Genomic DNA, 21,283 nt, shown 5'->3' on the forward strand with positions numbered 1-21,283 from the left:
CAGTAAAGCAGGATGTCAGCAGCTTAACAGCTCAGCACCGGTGGAGGGATGATGAGAGGTGAAGCTGAGTATCTTCGATGTATCTGTGCAACTTGCAGGGGAGTCTGGAGAGAATGGGGATCCCCAGATATTCCTGCTCTTAGGCTTCTGAATCCGAGGACTGGAAACACTGGGAGTGATGGCTATATTTAAGGGGAAATATTGTGACTGGGGAAACTCATATTCCCTGTGTCTGAATTGTGAGGCTTGAGAGGTTTGGGACTGAGTTAACATTGAAACATAGAAAATAGGAGCAGGGGGAGGCCATTCGGCCTTCAACCCTGCTCTGCCATTCATTATGATCATGGCTGATCACCCAACTCAATAGCCTGATCCCACCTTCTCCCATATCCTTGGATCCCCATTTACCTCAAGTGTTGTATCTAACTGCTTCTTGAAAACATTCAATGCTTTGGCCTCAACTACTTTCTGTGGTAGCGAATTCCACAGGCTGACCACTCTCTGGGCGAAGAAGTTTCCTTTCATCTCTGTCCTAAACTGTCTACTCTGTATCCTCAGACTGTGACCCCTGGTTCTGGACACCCCCAACATTGGGAACAGCCTTCTTGCATCTACCCTGTCTAGTCCAGTTAGAATTTTATCGGTTTCTATGCGATCCCCCTTCATTTTCCTTAACTCCAGCGAATACAATCCTAACCGACTCAATCTATCCTCTTACGTTAATGGGGATCATAGGGTGTGGGGATTGCAGTACTGGACCTGTGGTGCCTTAGAGGCTAGGGTATGGTACTGATGGAGTAGCTCTGGGGGTCGGCTAGGTAATGGAAGTTCTGGATGGTAGATATATTGCTTTTTCAGTAACTTTCCCCAATTGTAATTCAAGAAAACCCAGAATGAGCATATTTGATGAATGAATCATTTTTGTACTGGGGCACAGGTATTTTAAAAATCAATTTCAGAACTTACCATATATATCAAGAATAAAGAAACAATTAGATACTTCACTGCTGAACCAAATCTTCTGCTAATATACTGTTGGAACAAAATGAAAAATTTGCAACATTTTTCTTTTAGCCATTGGTTAACTGTTCAATCCAAAAGCAATTTCACAAAAACTATACAAGAACTTGGTTGCACGTTTTCAATCTGAGTAGTGTTACATTAATTTGTGCTATTCATGAAGATCTTTTGCAATAATTAGACAAATATCATGATAAAGTAGTCAGATACATTACTGAATGAAATAAGCAAAATACTGAGGATGCTGAAATCTGGAACAAGAGGATGCTGGAAAAACTCAGCAGGTCTGGCAGCATCTGTCAGGAGAGAAAGCAATTTTGAGTCCTTTGATTCTTCACCGGAACTGTAGGGAGGGAGAATGTGTTAGAGTTCTAAGAGATTGTAGGTTGCAACAAAAAATAGCAACTGTAAGAACAAAAGACAGATGACCTAGTTGGTGGTAAGGGTTGGATTGAGGCAATACATGTATGGGATATTTTTTAAAAGGGGTTTAAAATGGAGGAGAATGGTCACGATCTAAAGTTGCCAAACTCAATGTTGAGTCTGGAGGGCTATAATGTGCCTAACTGAAAGATGAGATCAAGTTTCTCCAAGCTTCACATTACTGAAAGGTTGGTTTACAGATGGGAAGTAAATTGCAAATTAAAATGAATAAACTTTACAAGCTAAGGTCAATCAGTAAACCTGCAATCTCCACTGTAGACAATGAGAGCTCAATAAAGTTAGATGTTAGATTGTTTCATCAGATAAATCATTCTGGGAGAAGAAGTGGGTGATGTTCCAGAATAGTTACATTGCACTAAATAGCTGAAGGCTTCACAAGTCCCGGAGTAGTTTAGTTTTGATAATTTAATAGTGATCTTGTGTCCTGCAGAAACACACACAAATACCTCTCCTGTTACCCAGTTTGAAGAAGCTTTTTATTTCCCTGGTGTTGTCTCTTTTGCAACATATTTTTGATATATTTAGGATCATTTAGGATGGTGGGTTCAAATTACAGATTTCCTCTGCATTGCATTTCTTGTTCTGTTCAATTTTTTGGTGTTGCCTAAAGTTGAATTCAGAACCATTCAGAACTGGATAACAAATTTATAGCTACAATGGGTCAGGTTTCAACTCAGCCCAACAAGTGGGCCAGTTACATAAACTACACAGTCATCAGTACTGTTGTTTTTTCATTCTTTCAGGGGGTGTAGGTGCCACTGGCGAGTCCAACATTTATTACCCATCCCAAATTACCCTGGGAAAGGTGGTGGTGAGCCACCTTCTTGAGCTGCTGCAGTCCATCTGGTGTAAGTCTATGCACAGTGCTGTTAGGAAGGGAGTTCCAGGTTATGGACTCAGTGACAGGGAAATAACTCCAATATTGTTCCAAATCAGGATGACGCATAGCTTGAAGGAGAACTTGCAAGTGGTGGCGTTTCCATACATCTGTTGCCCTTATCCTTCTAGATGGCAGAGGTTGTGGGTTTGGAAGTTGCTGTCAAAGGAACCTTGGTGAGTTGCTGCAGTGCATCTTGTAAATGTTACACACTGCTGCATCAGTAGTTGAAGAAGTGAATATCTAAAGTGGAGGATAGGGTGTCAATCAAGCGGGGGCTGCTTTGTCCTGAGTGCTGTCAAGCTTCTTGAGTGTTGTTGAAGATGCAGTCATCCAGGTAAGTAGAGAGTATTCCATTATAGTCATGAATTCTGTCTTGCAGATGTTAGGGTACCAGATCAGAAACCACAAGGTATATTATGAAGCCAGACTAGACCCCAATAATTTTGCTATTTTGGCATTAATGTGAGGATGAGATGTTTCACTCCAGGTGTGATTCCACTGACAAACACAAACCAGGGAGCTTTTAGCAAAAGAAATTTTATGTAACAATGCAGTTTAACCATAACAAATGAACTAGCTTAACTTCTAACAATTGAACCATACGTAAACATGATAGGATACAATTCTTAACTGCTAACCTATCACTATGAGTTCCAATCAAGCAATATTTCTCTTATGGACTTAAACCCTCTTTTAAAAATTAGTTTACAAAACACAGGAATACTTGCTTGTCACTTAGGGAAAAAGTCTTGAAGTTTTCAGAAAACCTCTGGAGAAAGAGAGATAGTGAGACACCTGTTTCTTCTAACAGGTCCAGGCAGCAACTGCTTGCATTCTAAAATGAAAATTAAACTGTTCTTTTCTGCTAGCTTAGGACCTCTCATTAATCACATGACTCTGTTCCTGTCAATCAACCGAATCAAAACTCACATGACTCTGCATACCTAATCTAAAAATCCCAGCAGAACCTAAATAAACAAAAGGTCCATTAATTCTACAAAATAATATATTCCTAGCCAAAACCAGTTATTAGCCAGCATTCTCAGAACTTGAGCTGCATGGTTTCCCAGACATATCGACTCTTATTACAAAACACTGCCTCTTAAAGTAATGCACCTTACACGTAAAATACAACAGAATAGCACATTGTCATCACGTGGACTGGCGTTGGGAAGTCAAGAGGTGAGTTATTCGCTGCAGGATACCTAGCCCCTGATCTGTTCTTGTAACTACGTATTTATATTACTGGACTGTTTCTGCTACTGGTCAAAGGTAACACCCAGGGTAATGCCATTAAATGTTAAGGGGAGTTGATTAGATTCCCTCTTACTGGAGATGGTCGTTGCCTGGCACATGGGCCACAAGTCACTCGTTACTATCAGCCCAAGCCTGGATATTGTCCAGGTCTTTCTGCATATGAGCATGGACTTCTCTGAGGAGTCATGTATGTTGCCGAATACTGTGAAACAGTAAGAAGTCTCACAACACCAGGTTAAAGTCCAACAGGTTTATTTGGTAGCACGAATTTCGGGGCACTGCCCCTTCATCAGGTGAAGGGGCAGTGCTCCGAAAGCTCGTGCTACCAAATAAACCTGTTGGACTTTAACCTGGTGTTGTGAGATTTCTTTCTGTGTCTACCCCAGTCCAACGCTGACATTTCCACATCATATTGTGAAACAATCAGCGAATATCACACTTCCCACCTCATTAATGAAGCAGCTGAAGATGGTTGGGCTCTGACCCTTAGGAACTCCTGCAGTGATGACTTGGGACTGAGATAATTGACCTCAACAGCCACAACCATCTTCCTTAGTGCTAGGTATGATCCTTGATTCCTATTGCCTTCAGTTTTGTTTGGGCTTTTTTAATATCATACTTGATTAAATGTTGCCTTGATAGAAACAGAAAAATAGAAACTAGAAGCAGGAGAAGGCCATTCGGCCCTTCGAGCCTGCTCCACCATTCATTTTGATCATGGCTGATCATCAAATTCAATATCCTGATTCCCCCCCTTCCCCCCCATATCCTTTGATCCCTTTAGCCACTAGAGCTATATCTAATTTCTTCTTGAAATCAGACAATGTTTTGACCTCAACTACATTCTGTGGTAGTGAATTCCACACATTCACCACCTTCTGGGTGAAGAAATTTCTCCTCATCTCAGTTCTAAAAGGTTTATCCCTTATCCTCAAACTATGACCCCTAGTTCTGGACTCCCCCACCATCAGGAACATTCTATCTGAATTTACCCTGTCTAACCCTGTTAGAATTTTATAAGTTTCAATGAGATCCCCTCTCACTCTTCTAAACTCCAGTGAATGTAATCCTAACCGACTTAGTCGCTCCTCATATGACAGACCTGCCGTTCCAGGAATCAGCCTGGCAAACCTCACTGAACGCCCTCTATAACAAGAACATCCTTCCTCAGATAAGGACACCAAAACTGCACACAATACTCCAGGTGTAGCCTCACCAACGCCCTATACAATTTCAGCAAAACATCCCCCTTGTTATGAAGGCCAACATAATATTTGCACTGCTGTACCTGCACACTTACTTCCAGCGACTGATGCACAACGACACCAATGTCTCGCTGAGTATCCAGCTCTCTCAATTTATACTCATTCAAGTAATAATCTATCTTCCTGTTATTGCTACCAAAGTGAATAACCTTACATTTATCCACCTTATACTGCATCTGTCATGCATATGCCCACTCACTGTCAAAGGCAGTAACCCTCACCTCACTTAGAATCATAGAATTATAGAATCCCTACAGTGCAGAAGGAGGCCATTCAGCCCATCGAGTCTGCAACAACCACAATCCCACCCAGCCCCTATTCCCGTAGCCTCATGTATTGACCCTGCTAGTCACCCTGACACTAAGTGACAATTTAGCATGGCCAATCACCTAACCTGCACATCTTTGGACTGTGGGAGGAAACCGGAGCACCCGGAGGAAACCCACTCAGACACGAGGAGAATGTGCAATCTCCACATAGACAGTTACCCAAGCCGGTAATTGAACCCAGGACCCTGGCACTGTGAGGCAGCAGTGCTAACCACTGTGCTACTGTGCCACCCACTTCTGGACCATGGTTATAATGAGATCAGGAGCTGAGCGATCCTGTCAGAACCCAAACTGATCTTCGGTGAGCAGGTTCTTGCCACTTGTTACTTTTTTGGGGACACTTTCCATTATTTTGTTGATGAGTGAAAGTAGACTGATGGGTGGCAACTGGCCAGGTTGGATTTGTCCTGCTTTTTGTGGATTGTTAAGAGTTGAAATTCAGTCTTTGAAACACAAACTGTCACGCGAACAATAAAACCAATGAAGAGGAGTCATATTGGATTTGGAATATTAACTCTGTTTCTCTCTCCACTTCTGGACCAGCTGAGATTTTCCAGCACTTTGTTGTTATTTCAGAATTCCAGTATCCATGGTATTTTATTTTTACTTTACATCAATAAGAATATTAGGGTAGTACGGTGGCACAGTGGTTAGCGCTGCTGCCTCACAGCGCCAGGGGCCTGGGTTCAATTCCGGCCTTGGGTCGCTGTCTGTATGGAGTTTGCACGTTCTCTTGTGTCTACGTGAGTTTCCTCCGGGTGCTCCGGTTTCCTCCCACACTCCAAAGATGTGCATTTTAGTTGGATTGGTCATGTTAAATTGACCCTTCGTGTCCAAAGGTATATAGGTTAGGGGGGATTAGTGGGGTAAATACGTGGGATTATGGGGTAAACCTGGGTAAGAGCTGGTGTAAGACTCGCTGGGCTGAATGGCCTCCTTCTGCACTGTTGGGCTTCTATGAATACCTTAATTTCCAATAGAAATGCAATGGAAATCTCAGTGACTACACTGCCCAGTCTATTGAACTATTGCAAAGTTCACTTCTAACATTTTGACTACAAAGACTGGGATTTGTTTTTTTGCTGCTAATTACAGAGTGACACAACTGGGAGAATTATCCCACCCTTATCTACACCATATACATTTGAGGGTCTTTCAGGAATTCTCTATTGGCAAAGCTTTGTCTTCAGTCCCTGCCACAGGCTCCACTCACTAGCCATTGACTCCATATCTTACCCTGTCAACTCTTTGAGGCTGAACCAGACTACTTGCACACATGATATCATATTTAACCCCAAGATAAAGCACATGTCATCATGATCAGTAAGACTGCCAGTTTCTACTTCTGTAACATTGTCCAAAACTGCCCCTGCCTCAGTCCATCTGTTACTGAAATCCTTATCCATCCTTTTGTTAGCTTTAGGTTTTAATATTCTAACTCTGGCCACCTATGTTCGACACTCCATAAGCTTTATTTTCCAAAGCTCTGTCGTCTGTGTGCTAGCTCACATTAAATCCTGTTCACCCAGAATCCCTATGATCCCTGAATTATATAGTCTTCGCTTTTGAAGCCCTTCCCTAACTCTGTAATCGCCTTCAGCACACCATTCGCTGGGGTACTCATGCTCATCTATTTCTGGCTTCTTCAGCAATCCTCAATTTCAATTGCTCCATTACTAACAGCTATGCTTTCAGCTATGGGCCCAAGCTTTGGAATTCTCTGCCTCTCTATCTTACTTTCCTTCTTTAAGATACTCCTTAAAATCTACCTCTGTTAAACTTTTGGTCATCTGCCCTCATATCTCCTTATATGGCTCAGATTTCTTTTGACATGGGCCTCTATGTTTCACAGTGGCACAGTGGTCAGCACTGCTGCCTCACAGTGCCAGGGATCCGGATTTAATTCCATCCTTGCATGACTGTCTGTGTGGAGTTTGCACATTCTCCCCGTGTCTGTGTGGATTTTCTCTGGGTGCTCCAGTTTCATCCCACAGTCGAAAGATGGATGGATCCACAGTCAGGTGGATTGGACATGCTAAATTGCCTCTTCATATCCCAAGATGTATAGTTAAGGGGATTAGCAGAGTAAGAGTGTGGGCTAACGTGGATAGGGCGGAGGAGAGGGCCTGGGTAAGATGCTCTGTCAGAGAATCAATACAGGCTCCCTCCTTCTACATGATTCTACTTTAACACATTTTACTAGGTTAAAGGTCAAAGTGAGAGAGGTAACATTAGGTGATATTATGCTTACACCCTGTAAAATTTACTTTGTAAAGAGTAATTGTTACCTTAAAAAGAATTGGTTGGCCTGGACATTTAGTCCTGGCAACATACTCTCTGTCCATCATCTGTAGAAATGACTGGAAATGGTGAAAGAGATAGTAATGTATCATGAAATGTTACTTGCCACTGGTCAGCCCAAGCCTGAATGTTGTCCAGGTCTTGCTGCATATGGGGCATAGACTGCTTCAGTATCTGAGGAGTCATATATGGTGCTGGACATTGTGAAATCATCAGGAACATTCCCACTTCTGACCTTACAATGGAGGGAAGGTCAAGGAGTTGGACCATTGGATACTAAGTTGAGTATGCTTGATGATAGCTGACTTGTCCCATTCACTTTTTGAAGCAGGTTTAATGCTCCTTGAGTCTAGTGTGTAGACTGTGTTCTTTTTCCCCCAATGTAGATGGGTGTGCAATTGCATGGTATGCTAAATATTCCTCATGTATTATGAGATGGTTTCTCGTCTTTCTGGCTACAAAGGAAGGCGTGGAGCTTCTCGGATGACTTATGTTGAATTTCTATGTCCGCTAACTTGAGAAACTAATAAATCAAGAAATAGTAATTACTAATTGTTTGGTAGAACAAAACCTGAGTATTGCTGAAAGAAGTGTGGTGGAAATAATCTTTTGAAGTGTGTCTATTTCAATGCCAGGAGTATTGTGGGGAAGGCAGATGAGGTGAAGGCGTGGATAGACACATGGAAATATGACATTATAGCCATTAGTGAAACTTGGCTACAGGAGGGGCAGGACTGGCAGCTCAATGTTCCAGGGTTCCAATGTTTCAGGCGGGATAGATGCAGAGGGATAAAAGATGGGGGGGGTGGCATTGTTGGTCAGGGAAAATGTTACAGTGGTACTCAGGCAGGATAGATTAGGGAGCTTGTCTACAGAGGCCCTATGGGTGGAGCTGAGAAACAGGAAAGGTATGACCACATTAATGGGGTTGTATTATAGACCACCCAATAGCGAGAATTGGAGGAGCAAATCAGCGGAGAGATAGCTGACAACTGCAAGAAACACAAAGTTGTGATAGTAGGGGATTTTAATTTTCCACATATAGATTGGGACTCGCATACTGTTAAAGGTTTAGACGGGGTAGAGTTTGTAAAATGTGTTCAGGAGAATTTTCTACATCAGTATATAGAGGTGCCAACTAGAGAGGATGCGATATTGGATCTCCGATTGGGAAATGAGTTAGGGCAGGGGATGGATGTGAGTGTGAGGGAACACTTTGGATCCAGTGATCATAATGCCATTAGTTTCAACCTGATCATGGATAAGGATAGATCTGGTTCTCGGGTTGAAGTTCTGAACTGGAAAAAGGCCAAATTTGATGAAATGAGAAGGGATCTGGGAAGTGTGGATTGGCACAGGCTGTTCTCTGGTAAGGATGTAAATGGAAAGTGGGAGGCCTTCAAAGGAGAAATTTTGAGAGTGCAGAGTTTGTATGTTCCTGTCAGGATTAAAGGCAAAGTAAATAGGAATAAGGAACCTTGGTTCTTGAGGGAGATTGTTACACTGATTAAGAGGAAGAGAGAGTTGTATGAAATGTACAGGCAGCAAGGAACAGATCAGATGCTCGAGGAGTATAAAAAGTGCAAGAAGCTACTTAAGAGGGAAATCAGGAGGGCTAAAAGAAGACATGAGGTTGCTTTGGCAGACAGAGTGAAGGAAAATCCAAAGAGCTTCTATAGGTATGTTAGGAGCAAAAGGATAGTGAGGGATAAAATTGGTCCTCTTGAAGACCAGAGTGGTAGACTGTGTATGGAACCAAAAGAGATGAGGGAGATACTAAATGGTTTTTTTGCATCCGTATTTACTGAGGAAACGGGCATGGAGTCTACGGAAATAGGGCAAACAGGTAGGGAGGTCATGGAACCTTTACAGATTAAAGGGGAGGAGGTGCTCGCTGTCTTGAGGCAAATCAGAGTGGATAAATCCCCAGGACTAGACAGGGTATTCCCATGGACCTTGAGGGAAGCTAGTGTTGAACTTGCAGGGGCCCTGGCAGACATATTTAAAATGTCAGTATTCACGGGGGAGGTGCTGGATGATTGGAGGGTGGCTCATGTTGTTCCGTTGTTTAAAAAAGGTTCCAAAAGAAATCCGGGAAATTATAGGCCAGTAAGTTTGACGTCGGTGGTGGGCAAGTTATTGGAAGGTGTGGTAAGGGATAGGATCTACAAATATTTGGATAGACAGGGACTTATTAGGGAGAGTCAACATGGCTTTGTGCGTGGTAGGTCATGTTTGACGAGGAGGTTACCAGGAAAGTGGATGAAGGGAAGGCGGTGGATGTTGTCTACCTGGATTTCAGCAAGGCCTTTGACAAGGTCCCTCATGGGAGGTTAGTTAGGAAGGTTCAGTCGCTGGGTATACATGGGGAGGTAGTAAATTGGATTAGACACTGGCTCAATGGGAGAAGCCAGAGAGTGGTTGTGGAGGATTGCTTCTCTGAGTGGAGGCCTGTGACTAGTGGTGTGCCGCAGGGATCGGTGTTGGGTCCATTGTTATTTGTCATCTATATCAATGATCTGGATGATAATGTGGTAAATTGGATCAGCAAGTTTGCTGATGATACAAATATTGGAGGTGTAGTGGACAGTGAGGAAGGTTTTCAAAGCTTGCAGAGGGATTTGGACCAACTAGAAAAATGGGCTGAAAAATGGCAAATGGAATTTAACGCAGACAAGTGTGAGAAATTGCACATTGGAAGGACAAACCAAAGTAGAACGTACAGGGTAAATGGTAGGACTCTGAAGAGTGCAATTGAACAGAGGGATCTGGGAATACAGGTACAGAATTCCCTAAAAGTGACGTCACAGGTGGATAGGGTCGTAAAGAGTGCCTTTGGTACATAGGCCTTTATAAATCGGAGTATCGAGTATAAAAGTTGGAGTGTTATGGTAAGGTTATATAAGGCATTGGTGAGGCCGAATTTGGAGTATTGTGTACAGTTTTGGTCACCTAGTTACAGGGAGGATGTAAATAAGGTTGAAAGAGTGCAGAGAAGGTTCACAAGGATGTTGCCGGGACTTGAGAAGCTGAGTTACAGAGAGAGATTGAATAGGTTGGGACTTTATTCCCTGGAGCATAGAAGATTGAGGGGAGATTTGATAGAGGTGTATAAGATTTTGATGGGTATAGATAGAATGAATGCAAGCAGGCTTTTTCTGCTGAGGCTAGGGGAGAAAAAAACCAGAGGGCATGGGTTAAGGGTGAAAGGAGAAAAGTTTAAAGGGAATATTAGGGGGGGCTTCTTCACGCAGAGAGTGGTGGGAATGTGGAATGAGCTGCCGGATAAAGTGGTAAATGCAGGGTCACTTTTAACATTTAAGAAAAACTTGGACGGGTTCATGGATGAGAGGGGTGTGGAGGGATATGGTCCAAGTGCAGGTCAGTGGGACTAGGCAAAAAATGGTTCGGCACAGACAAGAAGGGCCAAAAGGCCTGTTTCTGAGCTGTAATTTTCTATGGTTCTAAGAGAAATGTTGAAACTTTTCCAAGCTTTAGGCTTGCACTCATCAGTGCAAGAATACCAATATAAAGGGAAAACAACAATTTATACTGCATGAAAAAAAGAGTGCTGATTGGTTGGCAAGTGGACTCTGATTGGTAGAGGCTTTGCCATGAAGAATGCACTAGTTGATGGTGACTGTTAGTTAACTGCCAAGCATTGTTTGAAATTTAAACCAGGCAGATTAACCTAATTGGTCAAGGCATTGCCCTGAGGAATGAGTCAATGAATGGTTGTCATTCAGTTTGTTTAGCTGAAACAGGTACAATGTGTGTACATGTTCTTTCTGTTTGCAAAGAACAGGGTCCTGTGTATTAATATATAATACATAATATAATAAGTACTTGCTTCCAGTACTTGCAAATGTGAGCTCAACTGACAATCTTAAATTGGTTGCCTGTATAATCCCAAGCACACTGAGGATTATTTAGCAATGGTCGGCCAATTGCAGAATTGCATCTAATATTTGGACACAGTGGGCCCTATTTTACCATTTTGATTCGAAGTGCTGGGCGAACTTGAAACTGGGAGTGTTTCAGATCCGACTTTTAGACCCGTTCTCAGGTGCCCCCATACGCACTCTGCCTGCAAAAATATCAGCGATTCTGAATTGCGCTGCAGAAGCCTGTGGGTGGGGCTTAACAAACCCAAAATCCTGCAGCTCCGATCAGCGCCTCCAACTGCGCAGAAAAAAAAATGATAGAATGCGGCTCCCCTGCCACATCCCTCACAGGCCGGATAATGCATCCTCCTGGCCTCCACAGAAATTGCCCCACTCCCACAACATTACTGACCCCCTTATTCCCCCCCACTCCCCACCACCCAGATCGATCGCAGGTCCCTCCCCCCTTCCCCCCATCGATCTCAGGCAGAGTGGCAGCGGACCCCCCCCCTTCCCCCCACCGATCTCAGGCAGAGTGGCAGCAGGCCCACCTCCCCTTCCCCCCCTCCCTCCCCACCGATCTCAAGCAGAGAGCCATTGGACGCCATATCTCCTCACTAACTGGAGCGCTCGAATTGGACTTCTATGGAGCATGTCTGTTTCGTGCCAATTCTGGATGAGCGAACGCGGTAGGAAAGGAGGAAGTGCCGGTAAGGTTGGGCGTGCAGCCCATTAAGTCAATTTAAATGTATTTTGACTGCTTTATCTCAAAGGTAAATTTGAGCACAGGGCCGAGTCCATTAAGACATGCCAAGAAATTATAGCATGCAGCTGCATATTTATACATAGTGAACATATCACTCATATTTTAGAAATATGCAAGAGGTAGGAGGTTAGATGTCATTCCACTGAAGAAATATAATGGTTGGTATGTAGGTCGTATGATTCAAGTATGGGTGGATCATATCAAACAGCATGTCCCAGCCACCGTTTGCTTTGGGCAATATACAGACCGTACCCAACCAGCCCATGCTTACAAAATGCAATGTCCTCAATGTGCTAGGAATTATATTGACACACTGATATGAATTGACAGGGCTCTGTTCTTTGCAGACAGAAATAACAGGTACACGCATTGCACCTGTTTCATCTAAACAAAATAAGTGACAGACATTCACTAGTTCATTCCTTGGAGCAATGGTTCTATCAATCAGAGTCCACTTGCTAAACAATCAGCACTCTCCGCGTACTGTATAAATTGTTGTTTTTCCCTTCTACTGGTGTTCTTGTGCAATGTCTTGATGGGGGCATGAGGAAAACCTTTGACTTGTCTCTTTTTTTCAGCAAGACTCAAATAATGATTAGCAAAGTTGCATTTTAGAAATCTGCAAATCATGTGCATAAAAATGTTTATTTTCCTACAGCAACACCGACATCTGGAACCAACAATCTAGCTTCCATTACCCACTAAGGCACATTCCATTTTCCATCATGTTCAGTTGGAATCTTCAAGAAAAGCAACAATTGTCACTGTGTGCAATCTAAATGCTCCACAAATCCTACAGATAACCAATAAAGGAAAATTATAGCTCTGTTTGACCCTGCATGTTTTTAATACTGCACTTGTTCCAATCTCCAACTAAGAAGTTATTCTAATGGACAGCAATGTTGACAGCATATTGTTTCTACCTAGACCTCTTTCTCCTGTGTACTTAAGCTCAAATGCATAGTAAAGTTAGGTATGTGCGGTGGATTATACACAATTTATGACTTGCTCACTGGCACTCCAGAACAATTGCCCTGAGGCTTGCAATGCTCCATGCAATCACTGAGTTAAATTTTTGTGAAATTTGTTCTTGATACAATTATCTCTGGAAATATTTCATTATTATGGCAGCCACGATATAAAAAGATTGCACAATAATAAAAAGTTTGAAAACGTAAAGGGAGGAAACGTCACCAGGAAAATTAATTGCTGCAGTTTATATTCTTTTATTATTCTGGTAAAAATATATATGTAATATATCTATGAAATAATCCAATATTTTAGTGCAAATTATGCTGATGGAAAAAACTGATCTAAACAAATGCAGATCAATGCAGCTGTACAAATCCCAAGGCAGGAAAAACAGGACTGAAAAGTGATTGTTAATAAAGTAAAATAATAGGCAATGATTTGAGTAGGAACGGAAAAATAAATTACCTCGTATGTACTAATTATGTTTAGCCTGTAGAAGAGGGGGATGTAGATCAGACAAGTGATTATCACTGTGATTAAACAGGAGGCGTTGTACATCAGAACCATTATCCCATACAGATACACCTCGACAGGACCTGCAATCACTGTAACAACAATCAGAAATGTCAAGTGAGAGATCTGAACATGTCTAAAAGTACTTTTACCAAACTTCCAAAAACTTGTAGTAAGCTGACGTAGACTTATATAACGCGAATGTGATCACACAGGTACAAATACCCGACACATGCAGGGAACAACTTGAGTTTATATCCCATCTTTTATGTGGAAAAACATTCAAAAGTGCTGGACAGAGATGTAAAGAAAATCTGGAAAACACACAAAGAAGGGAAAATTATTGGCAGTAACCGTAAAGTGGGATTTAGGGAGAATTCTCAGGTAGAGCCATAGAGATAGAACTTTAGAATCTTTGAAAAACTACAGCGCAGAAGGAAGCTCTTCAGCCTTTTGTGTCTATGCTGGCTGGAAAAAACATTGCTGCCTATTCTAATCCCACCTTCCAGTACCTGGTCTTGCAGGTTACAATACTTCAGGTGCAGATCCAGGTACCTTTTAAATTAGTTGAGGGTTTTTGCCTTAACCACCAAACCAGGCAGCAAATTCCAGATAAAAGGGGTGTCCTGATCTCAGTGGAGCCGGTTCCCCGTTCTAAGAGTTCCTGCCTCGCCAGACTGATGGCACAAACCACGCCTACTGTTCTTTTAGCAGTTAAAGTGACAAGATCCATAGAAAAAAACTGACTAGTGGAGCTGGAGAATTCCACGCCAGTTTTCTCACCAGAACTGACATTCTGCCAAATTCTCATCAGATTCCAGTCAGGATGTGGCCTAATGAAGATACGAATGTGGAGGGAGGGGAGGTGAAGGGTGAGGGCTCCTGATGGAGGGCAGAGGGGCAAGGAGGTGGATGAAGAAGATGAACAATGGAAGGCAGGTGGAGGTCAGAGGTGAGGGAAGTTGGACAAGACTGCACGGTGAGCTCAAAACCAAAAGGTCTAAATGGGGCACGGGTATCTCATAGGTGATGGGCTGGGAGGGGAGGGCAGGATATTTGAACTGTAGAACAGACTCCTTTCTGAGGTTGCTAGACCTTTCCCTCTGGTTGCTGACACCCTGGCAGGATTTCACGGCCTTGCTCATCCCGAATCTGTAAAATCCCACCCGAGGTCAACGGACCTTTCCATGGTCTGCCCCTCGTCCACTCTGATTGCCGTGTCGGGTGGGGGGTGGGGTGGGGGGGTGGGGGGGGGCTAAAATTGCGGCCCCTGTCTGGTATGGTGAAGGCAGTGGGGCTGAAGAGTGTGATATGAGTGCGTTGGACTGGTTTTTAAAAATGGCGCTGGAACATTTGAACTCACCAGCTGATAGCAGGCGGATAAATCCACTGCTGCCCACTATGGGACTCAGAGGGAACTCACCTGTGCATAATTAATCAGGTTACAAGTGCAGAATTTGGCGTGGGATTCTGCCTTTCTGGCCAGTGGGAAAGATACACCACCAAAAAACGGGAGAATTTTTGATTTGATTTATTATTGTCACATGTATTATTATTGTCACATATACAGTGAAAAATATTGTTTCTTGCGTGCTATACCAACAAAGCGTACCATTCATAGAGAAGGAAATGAGAGAATGCAGAATGTAGTGTTACAGCCATAGCTAGAGTGTAGAGAAAGATCAACGTTGTGCAAGGTAGGTCCATCCAAAACTCTGATGGCAGCAGGGAAGAACCTGTTCTTGAGTCAAATCCCACCCTGAGCATCAGAGAACAGGTTATTGCTGATTAGTGTCACTGGTCAGCAGCACGATAACACCTTCCATCTATTTGCTGATGGTCGAGTGTAGACTGATGGGGCAGTAATTAGCTGGATTGGATTTGTCCGGCTTTTCGTGGACAGGACATACCCGGGCAATTTCCAACATTGTGGGAAAGATAGCAGTGCTGCAGCTTCATTGTTACAGCTTGGCAAGGAGCATGATTAGTTCTGGAACACAAGTCTTCGGTACTACAGACAGGACGTTGTCAGGGACCATAGATTTTATTGTGTCCAGTGCCTTCAGCTGTTGTTTTGATATCACATGGGATCAAATGGCTGACGTGTGGCATCTGTGATGCTAAAGACCTCAGAGGGAGGCTGAGATGGATCATCCACTTGGTATTTCTGACTGAAGATAGTCACAAATGTTTTAGCCTTGGCTTTTGCACTCCAAGCTAGACTCCATCATTATTGAGGATGGGGATATTTGTGGAGCTTCCTGCTTTGATTAATTATTTAATTGTCCACCACTATTCATGATTGGATGCAATGGGACTGCAAAGCTTATAGATAATCTGTTAGTTGTGGTATCACTGCACTCTCTTTAACGTGCTGCTTCCATTGTTTAGAATAGAAAGTAGCTTCGCCAGGTTGGTACCTTCATTTTAGGTTTGCTCTTGGCATTTTCTTCTACATTCTTCATTGAACAAGTGTTGATCCACTGATTAGATGCCAGGCCACAAGGTTACATTCTACTACCAGAAGGATGTGGAGGCTTTGGAGAGGGTGCAGAAAAGATTTACCAGGATGTTGCCTGGTATGGCGGGCATTAGCTATGAGGAGAGGTTGGAGAAACTTGGTTTGTTCTCACTGGAACGACGGAGATTGAGGGCGACCTGATAGAAGTCTACAAGATTATGAGGGCATGGACAGAGTGGATAGTCAGAAGCTTTTTTCCAGGGTGGAAGAGTCAGTTACTAGGGGGGCATAAGTTAATGGTGCGAGGGGCAAGGTTTAAAGGAGATGTACGAGGCAAGATTTTTTACACTGAGGGTAGTAGGTGCCTGGAACTCGCTGCCAGGGGAGGTAGTGGAAGCAGATACGATAGTGACTTTTAAGGGAAATCTGGACAAATACATGAATAGGATGGGAATAGAGGGATATGGTCCCCGGAAGAGTAGAGGGTTTTAGATCAGATGGGCAGCATGGTCGGTGCGGGCTTGGAGGGCCGAAGGGCCTGTTCCTGTGCTGTAATTTTCTTTGTTCTTTGTGGTTGGAAATAATTCTGCTGCAGTTGAAGATTCACAGCACTTCATGGATGCCCAGTTTTGAGCAATATTCTATATCCCATTTACCACAGTGATTGTGCCACATGTCATAATGGAGGGTGCCCTCAGTGTGAAGACAGGATGTTGTCTGCACAAGGATTATGCAGTGATCACTCCCACCAATACTATCATAGACAGGAACATCTATCAAAGGTCAAATAGAGCCTCTTGTTGGTTCTCTCAACACATGCCTTGATGATGGACATTGAAGTTCCACACCAAGAGCACATTCTAGATCCTTGCCACCCATAGTGCTTCTTCCAAATGGTGTTAAACATACAGGAGTACTGATTCATCAGCTGAGGGAGAGCGGTAGAGAATAATCAGGAGGTGGTTTCATTGCCCATGTTTGACCTGATGCCATCAGACTTCATAAGATCTGAATGTTGAGGCCTTTCAAGGCCAATCATTCCCAAGTATGTACCACTGTACCACCACCTCTGGTGGTTCCGTCCTGCCAATGGGAAAGCACAGAGCCAGGGATGGTGGTAGAGGAGTCTGGGACATTGGTTGTAAGGCATGATTTGGTAAATATAACCATGTCAGGCTATTGCTTGACCAGACTGTAGGACAGTTCTCCCAATTCTGGTACAATTCTCCAGATGCGAATGAGGACAACGATGTATGGTCAACTGGCAGAGTGTGCCTTTGTTGTTTCCAGTGCCTCAGTTGTGCAGGATGACCCATCTGTTTTTCATACTGTTTAACTTTTCAGATGGTTTGATACAAATGAGTGGCTTGCTAGACCATTTTAAGAGGGCATCTAAGAGTTAACCACAATGCTGTGTGGGTCTATAGTCACATGTAGACCAGATAGGGTAAGGACAGCAGATTGCCTTCCCTAAAGCACGTTAGTGAACCAAATAGATTTTTATGACAATCTGGTCAACAGATGGGAATATTACATCATAAATTGAATTCTCATGTGCTTTGCATCTTGTAACTTTCAGGAAATCTAGCCATCATGTGAACGTTCTTTGCATTTGGTTACATACAATGAGGGGTACCCTTTTCTCTTGAGGAAGTTAAGGGGATTATCATAGAATCATAGAATCTCTACAGTGCAGAAGGAGGCCATTTGGCCACAATCTGCACTGACCACAATCCCACCCACAGTAGCTTGTAGTGATATGTGCTGTGACCCACTGCTTTCTGCATTTGGGAACCTGTGATAAATGTGATTGAATTATAATGTGTCATGCCAAAATATTGCCAATTTCCAAGCTTTTCTTAAGAACGTGTTAATGACCCAATGAACCATAGAATTCCTACAGTACAGAAGGAGGCTATTCAGCCCACTGAGTCTGCATCGACCACAATCCCACCCAGGCCCTATCCCCATAACTCCATGTATTTCCCCTGCAAATCCCCTGACACTAAAGGACAATTTACCATGGCCAATCCATCTAACCCGCATATCTTTGGAACAAAGAACAAAGAACAAACAAAGAACAAAGAAAATTACAGCACAGGAACAGGCCCTTCGGCCCTCCAAGCCTGCACCGACCATACTGCCTGACTTAACTAAAACCCCCTACGCTTCTGGGGACCATATCCCTCTATTCCCATCCTATTCATTTACTTGTCAAGACGCCCCTTAAAAGTCGTTACCGTATCCGCTTCCACTACCTACCCCTACTTTCTGTGTAAAAAAATCTGCCTCGTACATCTTCTTTAAACCTTGCCCCTCGCACCTTAAACCTATGCCCCCTAGTAATTAACTCTTCCACCCTGGGAAAAAGCTTCTGACTATCCACTCTGTTCATGCCTCTCATAATCTTGTAGACTTCTATCAGGTCTCCCCTCAACCTCCGTTGCTCCAGTGAGAACAAACCAAGCTTCTCCAGTCTCTCCTCATAGCTAATGCCCTCCATACCAGGCAACATCCTCTCCAAAGCCTCCACATCCTCTGGTAGTGCGGCGACCAGAATTGAACACTATATTCCAAGTGCGGCCTAACTAAGGTTCCATAAAGCTGCAACATGACTTGCCAATTTTTAAACTCAATGCCTCGGCCAATGAAGGCAAGCATGCCGTATGCCTTCTTGACTACCTTCTCCACCTGCATTGCCACTTTCAGTGACCTGTGTACCTGTGAGAGGAAACTGGAGCACCCGGAGGAAATCCACACAGACACGGGGAGAATGTGCAAACTCCACACAGTCACCCAAGGCCAGAATTGAACCCAGGTTTCTGGCGCTGTGAGGCAGCAGTGCTAACCGCTGTGCCACCGTGCCGCTCTGTGCATAAACACATGCCTCGGTGGCATTCTAGGTATTATAACACTATGGAGTCTTCTGATTCATAGACATTCTAATGGTGTTCTTCTCCATGCACTAAAATTAAAAGTAGTGAAGATAATTTTGTGATAGGTATATTATGCAAATAAGCCATAGATGCTACTCTGTATATTAGTTATGCATGTAGACAAGTGTGTCATTTCAAGGACAGAATGTGCAAAGAGGCAAGACTACTGATTCTAGCAGATTAATTTTGATGGTTGATACAAATATCCTGATTTATAACATGAACTCCAACCATAAAGACTATATTCAGGCACACCAAAATCATTTGGGTTCGGCAAGATTCTCCATTTGATGTCCAATTTTGTACTTCCATCAACTTTTTACAAGTAAAATTGTCAGTATGAAGTATTTCATTCTCTTTTTTCTTCTGTTAATGTGCACTGTTTTCCAAGATATAGACACAAACTCACTGAATATACATGAGTGGATTTTGTAATCTCTGTCCCAACAACTTGTGAAACGCTAAACTGTTAATTGTTCATCCATCTGCTAGAGTTTGACCATTGTGCATTATTTAGATACTACCATCTTTAAAAAGTCAAAAGCAACAACAATGCTACAGTTTTTAAACATTAAATTGCTTCTGATAGATATGTGGTTGTCAGTTCACAATCAGGGGGGTCCAATGTGTAAACTAACTTCAGTTTGTAAGGTTGCATGCCAATTTAACAACATTTGACTAGGAAATCAGAGAAAGGTCAAATAAATTCTAAATTACATACTTCATTGATTATTTTCCTACTTCTGTGAAATGAAGAACATCCACTTACCAGTAATAGCAGACAAGAAACTGGCAGCCAACGAAAGTGCAATTGGGAATGCAGAAATTTGCCTGAAGCAAAAAACAACAGTCACATTTTCTCACTGAAACCACTCCCTTGCTGCCCTTTCCTCCTCTCCTGACAGTGGTGAGTCTTATTGTGTCCTGTCACACAAACGCTAACATTCATAGAGGTTTGCAGCATGGAAACAGGCCGTTCGGCCCAACTTGTTCACGCCACCCTTTGTTTTTTAAACCCCTAAGCTAGTCCCAATTGCCCGCATTTAGCGCCTTTCCCTCTATACCCATCTTACCCATGTAACTGTCTAAATGCTTTTTACAAGACAAAATTGTACCCGTCTCTACTAGCCTTTGCTAGCTCATCTTTGGGTTGCATGGATGAAAATACTGATTGACAAGTTACTTGTATCTGAGTTAAGCCGAAGGGTGTCCTCCTCCAACATCCACGCAAGGCACCCTTGGCAAAAAGTCACTGAATGGTAGTGTGAGTTCTATCCCCACCCAACTGTATCTTTTTCCAATATAAAAACAGAAAATGCTGGATAAACTCAGCAGCAGTTCTGAAGAAAAGTCATGTGGACTCGAAACAGTGGGCACGATACTCTGACCCCGCGCGCCCCAAGACCGAAAATTCCTGTTCAAGCTCAATGGATTTTTCAATGGTCCGCAGAACTTTCTATCTTACCCACTATGGCTCCCACGCAGGGTGAGACAGGAACATTTTTCACCACAGATACTGCCAGACCTGCTGAGTTTATCCAGTGTTTCTCTGTTTTTATTTCAGGTTTCCGGCATTCACAGTATTTTGCTTTCATTTATATATTTCTATTTTGGAACATCTGACTATTAGTGGTACAACCCCCATTGATCATAGACCTGATATTAAACCCTGCAACTTTTTCTGAACTTGTATATAAATTCCTTCTCATGCCCCAAAATGTAGTTATTAAAGTCATTTTTTTTCATAACCCTCCAATAGAATTTATAACACTTTGTACCTACCTGTTTCCTATTAGGAACTCATCTGTAGTTCCTCCCTTTGTCCTTCCAGGTCTAAAAGCAAAGTAAAGACCAATTGCAGTTGATACAACCAGCATAGCGGCAAACACAACGTAATCCCAGACTTGCAAAACATTTTTCACAGACATAGCTGCTCCTTCTCCTGCTGTACAATCCGAAAAGCTCTGTCAGAAGTAGAATCAGGTTAAAAGTCCAAGATTTTACGAGCAACCACATGATCAAACTGGTGCTTGTTGACCTATGATGGCTTCTGGTCAAGCAACATCTTGATTTTAAAATTCTCTTTCTTGTTTTCAATTCTCTCCTTCATCTTGCGCTTTGCTTCTTTGTAATCTCCTCCAGGATATCTGCACGCCATTGAATTCTGGCCTCCTGACCATCCCTAATTTTTACAATTTTACAAGGGAGCATAACTATAGGGTTCATGGTAGGAGATATAGGAAGGATATCAGAGG

The 21,283-nt window shown here is 42.9% G+C and overlaps 1 protein-coding gene across 1 annotated transcript in view; it reads right to left on the reverse strand.

Moving 5' to 3' along the window:
• The window catches only part of LOC144502065 (sodium-coupled monocarboxylate transporter 1-like), a 79,642-nt gene extending 58,686 nt beyond the window's left edge, over positions 1-20,956 (reverse strand). Inside the window, exons 1-4 of the mRNA XM_078226072.1 lie at positions 20,811-20,956; positions 19,798-19,859; positions 13,584-13,723; positions 967-1,032 (exon numbers count right to left, since the gene is read on the reverse strand). Of these exons, the coding sequence (XP_078082198.1) occupies positions 967-1,032; positions 13,584-13,723; positions 19,798-19,859; positions 20,811-20,956 (414 nt within the window). The remainder of the gene's footprint in view (positions 1-966; positions 1,033-13,583; positions 13,724-19,797; positions 19,860-20,810) is intronic.
• Positions 20,957-21,283: the final 327 nt, after the last annotated feature.

The sequence above is a fragment of the Mustelus asterias genome, chromosome 12 (genome assembly GCF_964213995.1).
Source record: "Mustelus asterias chromosome 12, sMusAst1.hap1.1, whole genome shotgun sequence".
Classification (NCBI taxonomy): Eukaryota; Metazoa; Chordata; class Chondrichthyes; order Carcharhiniformes; family Triakidae; genus Mustelus; species Mustelus asterias.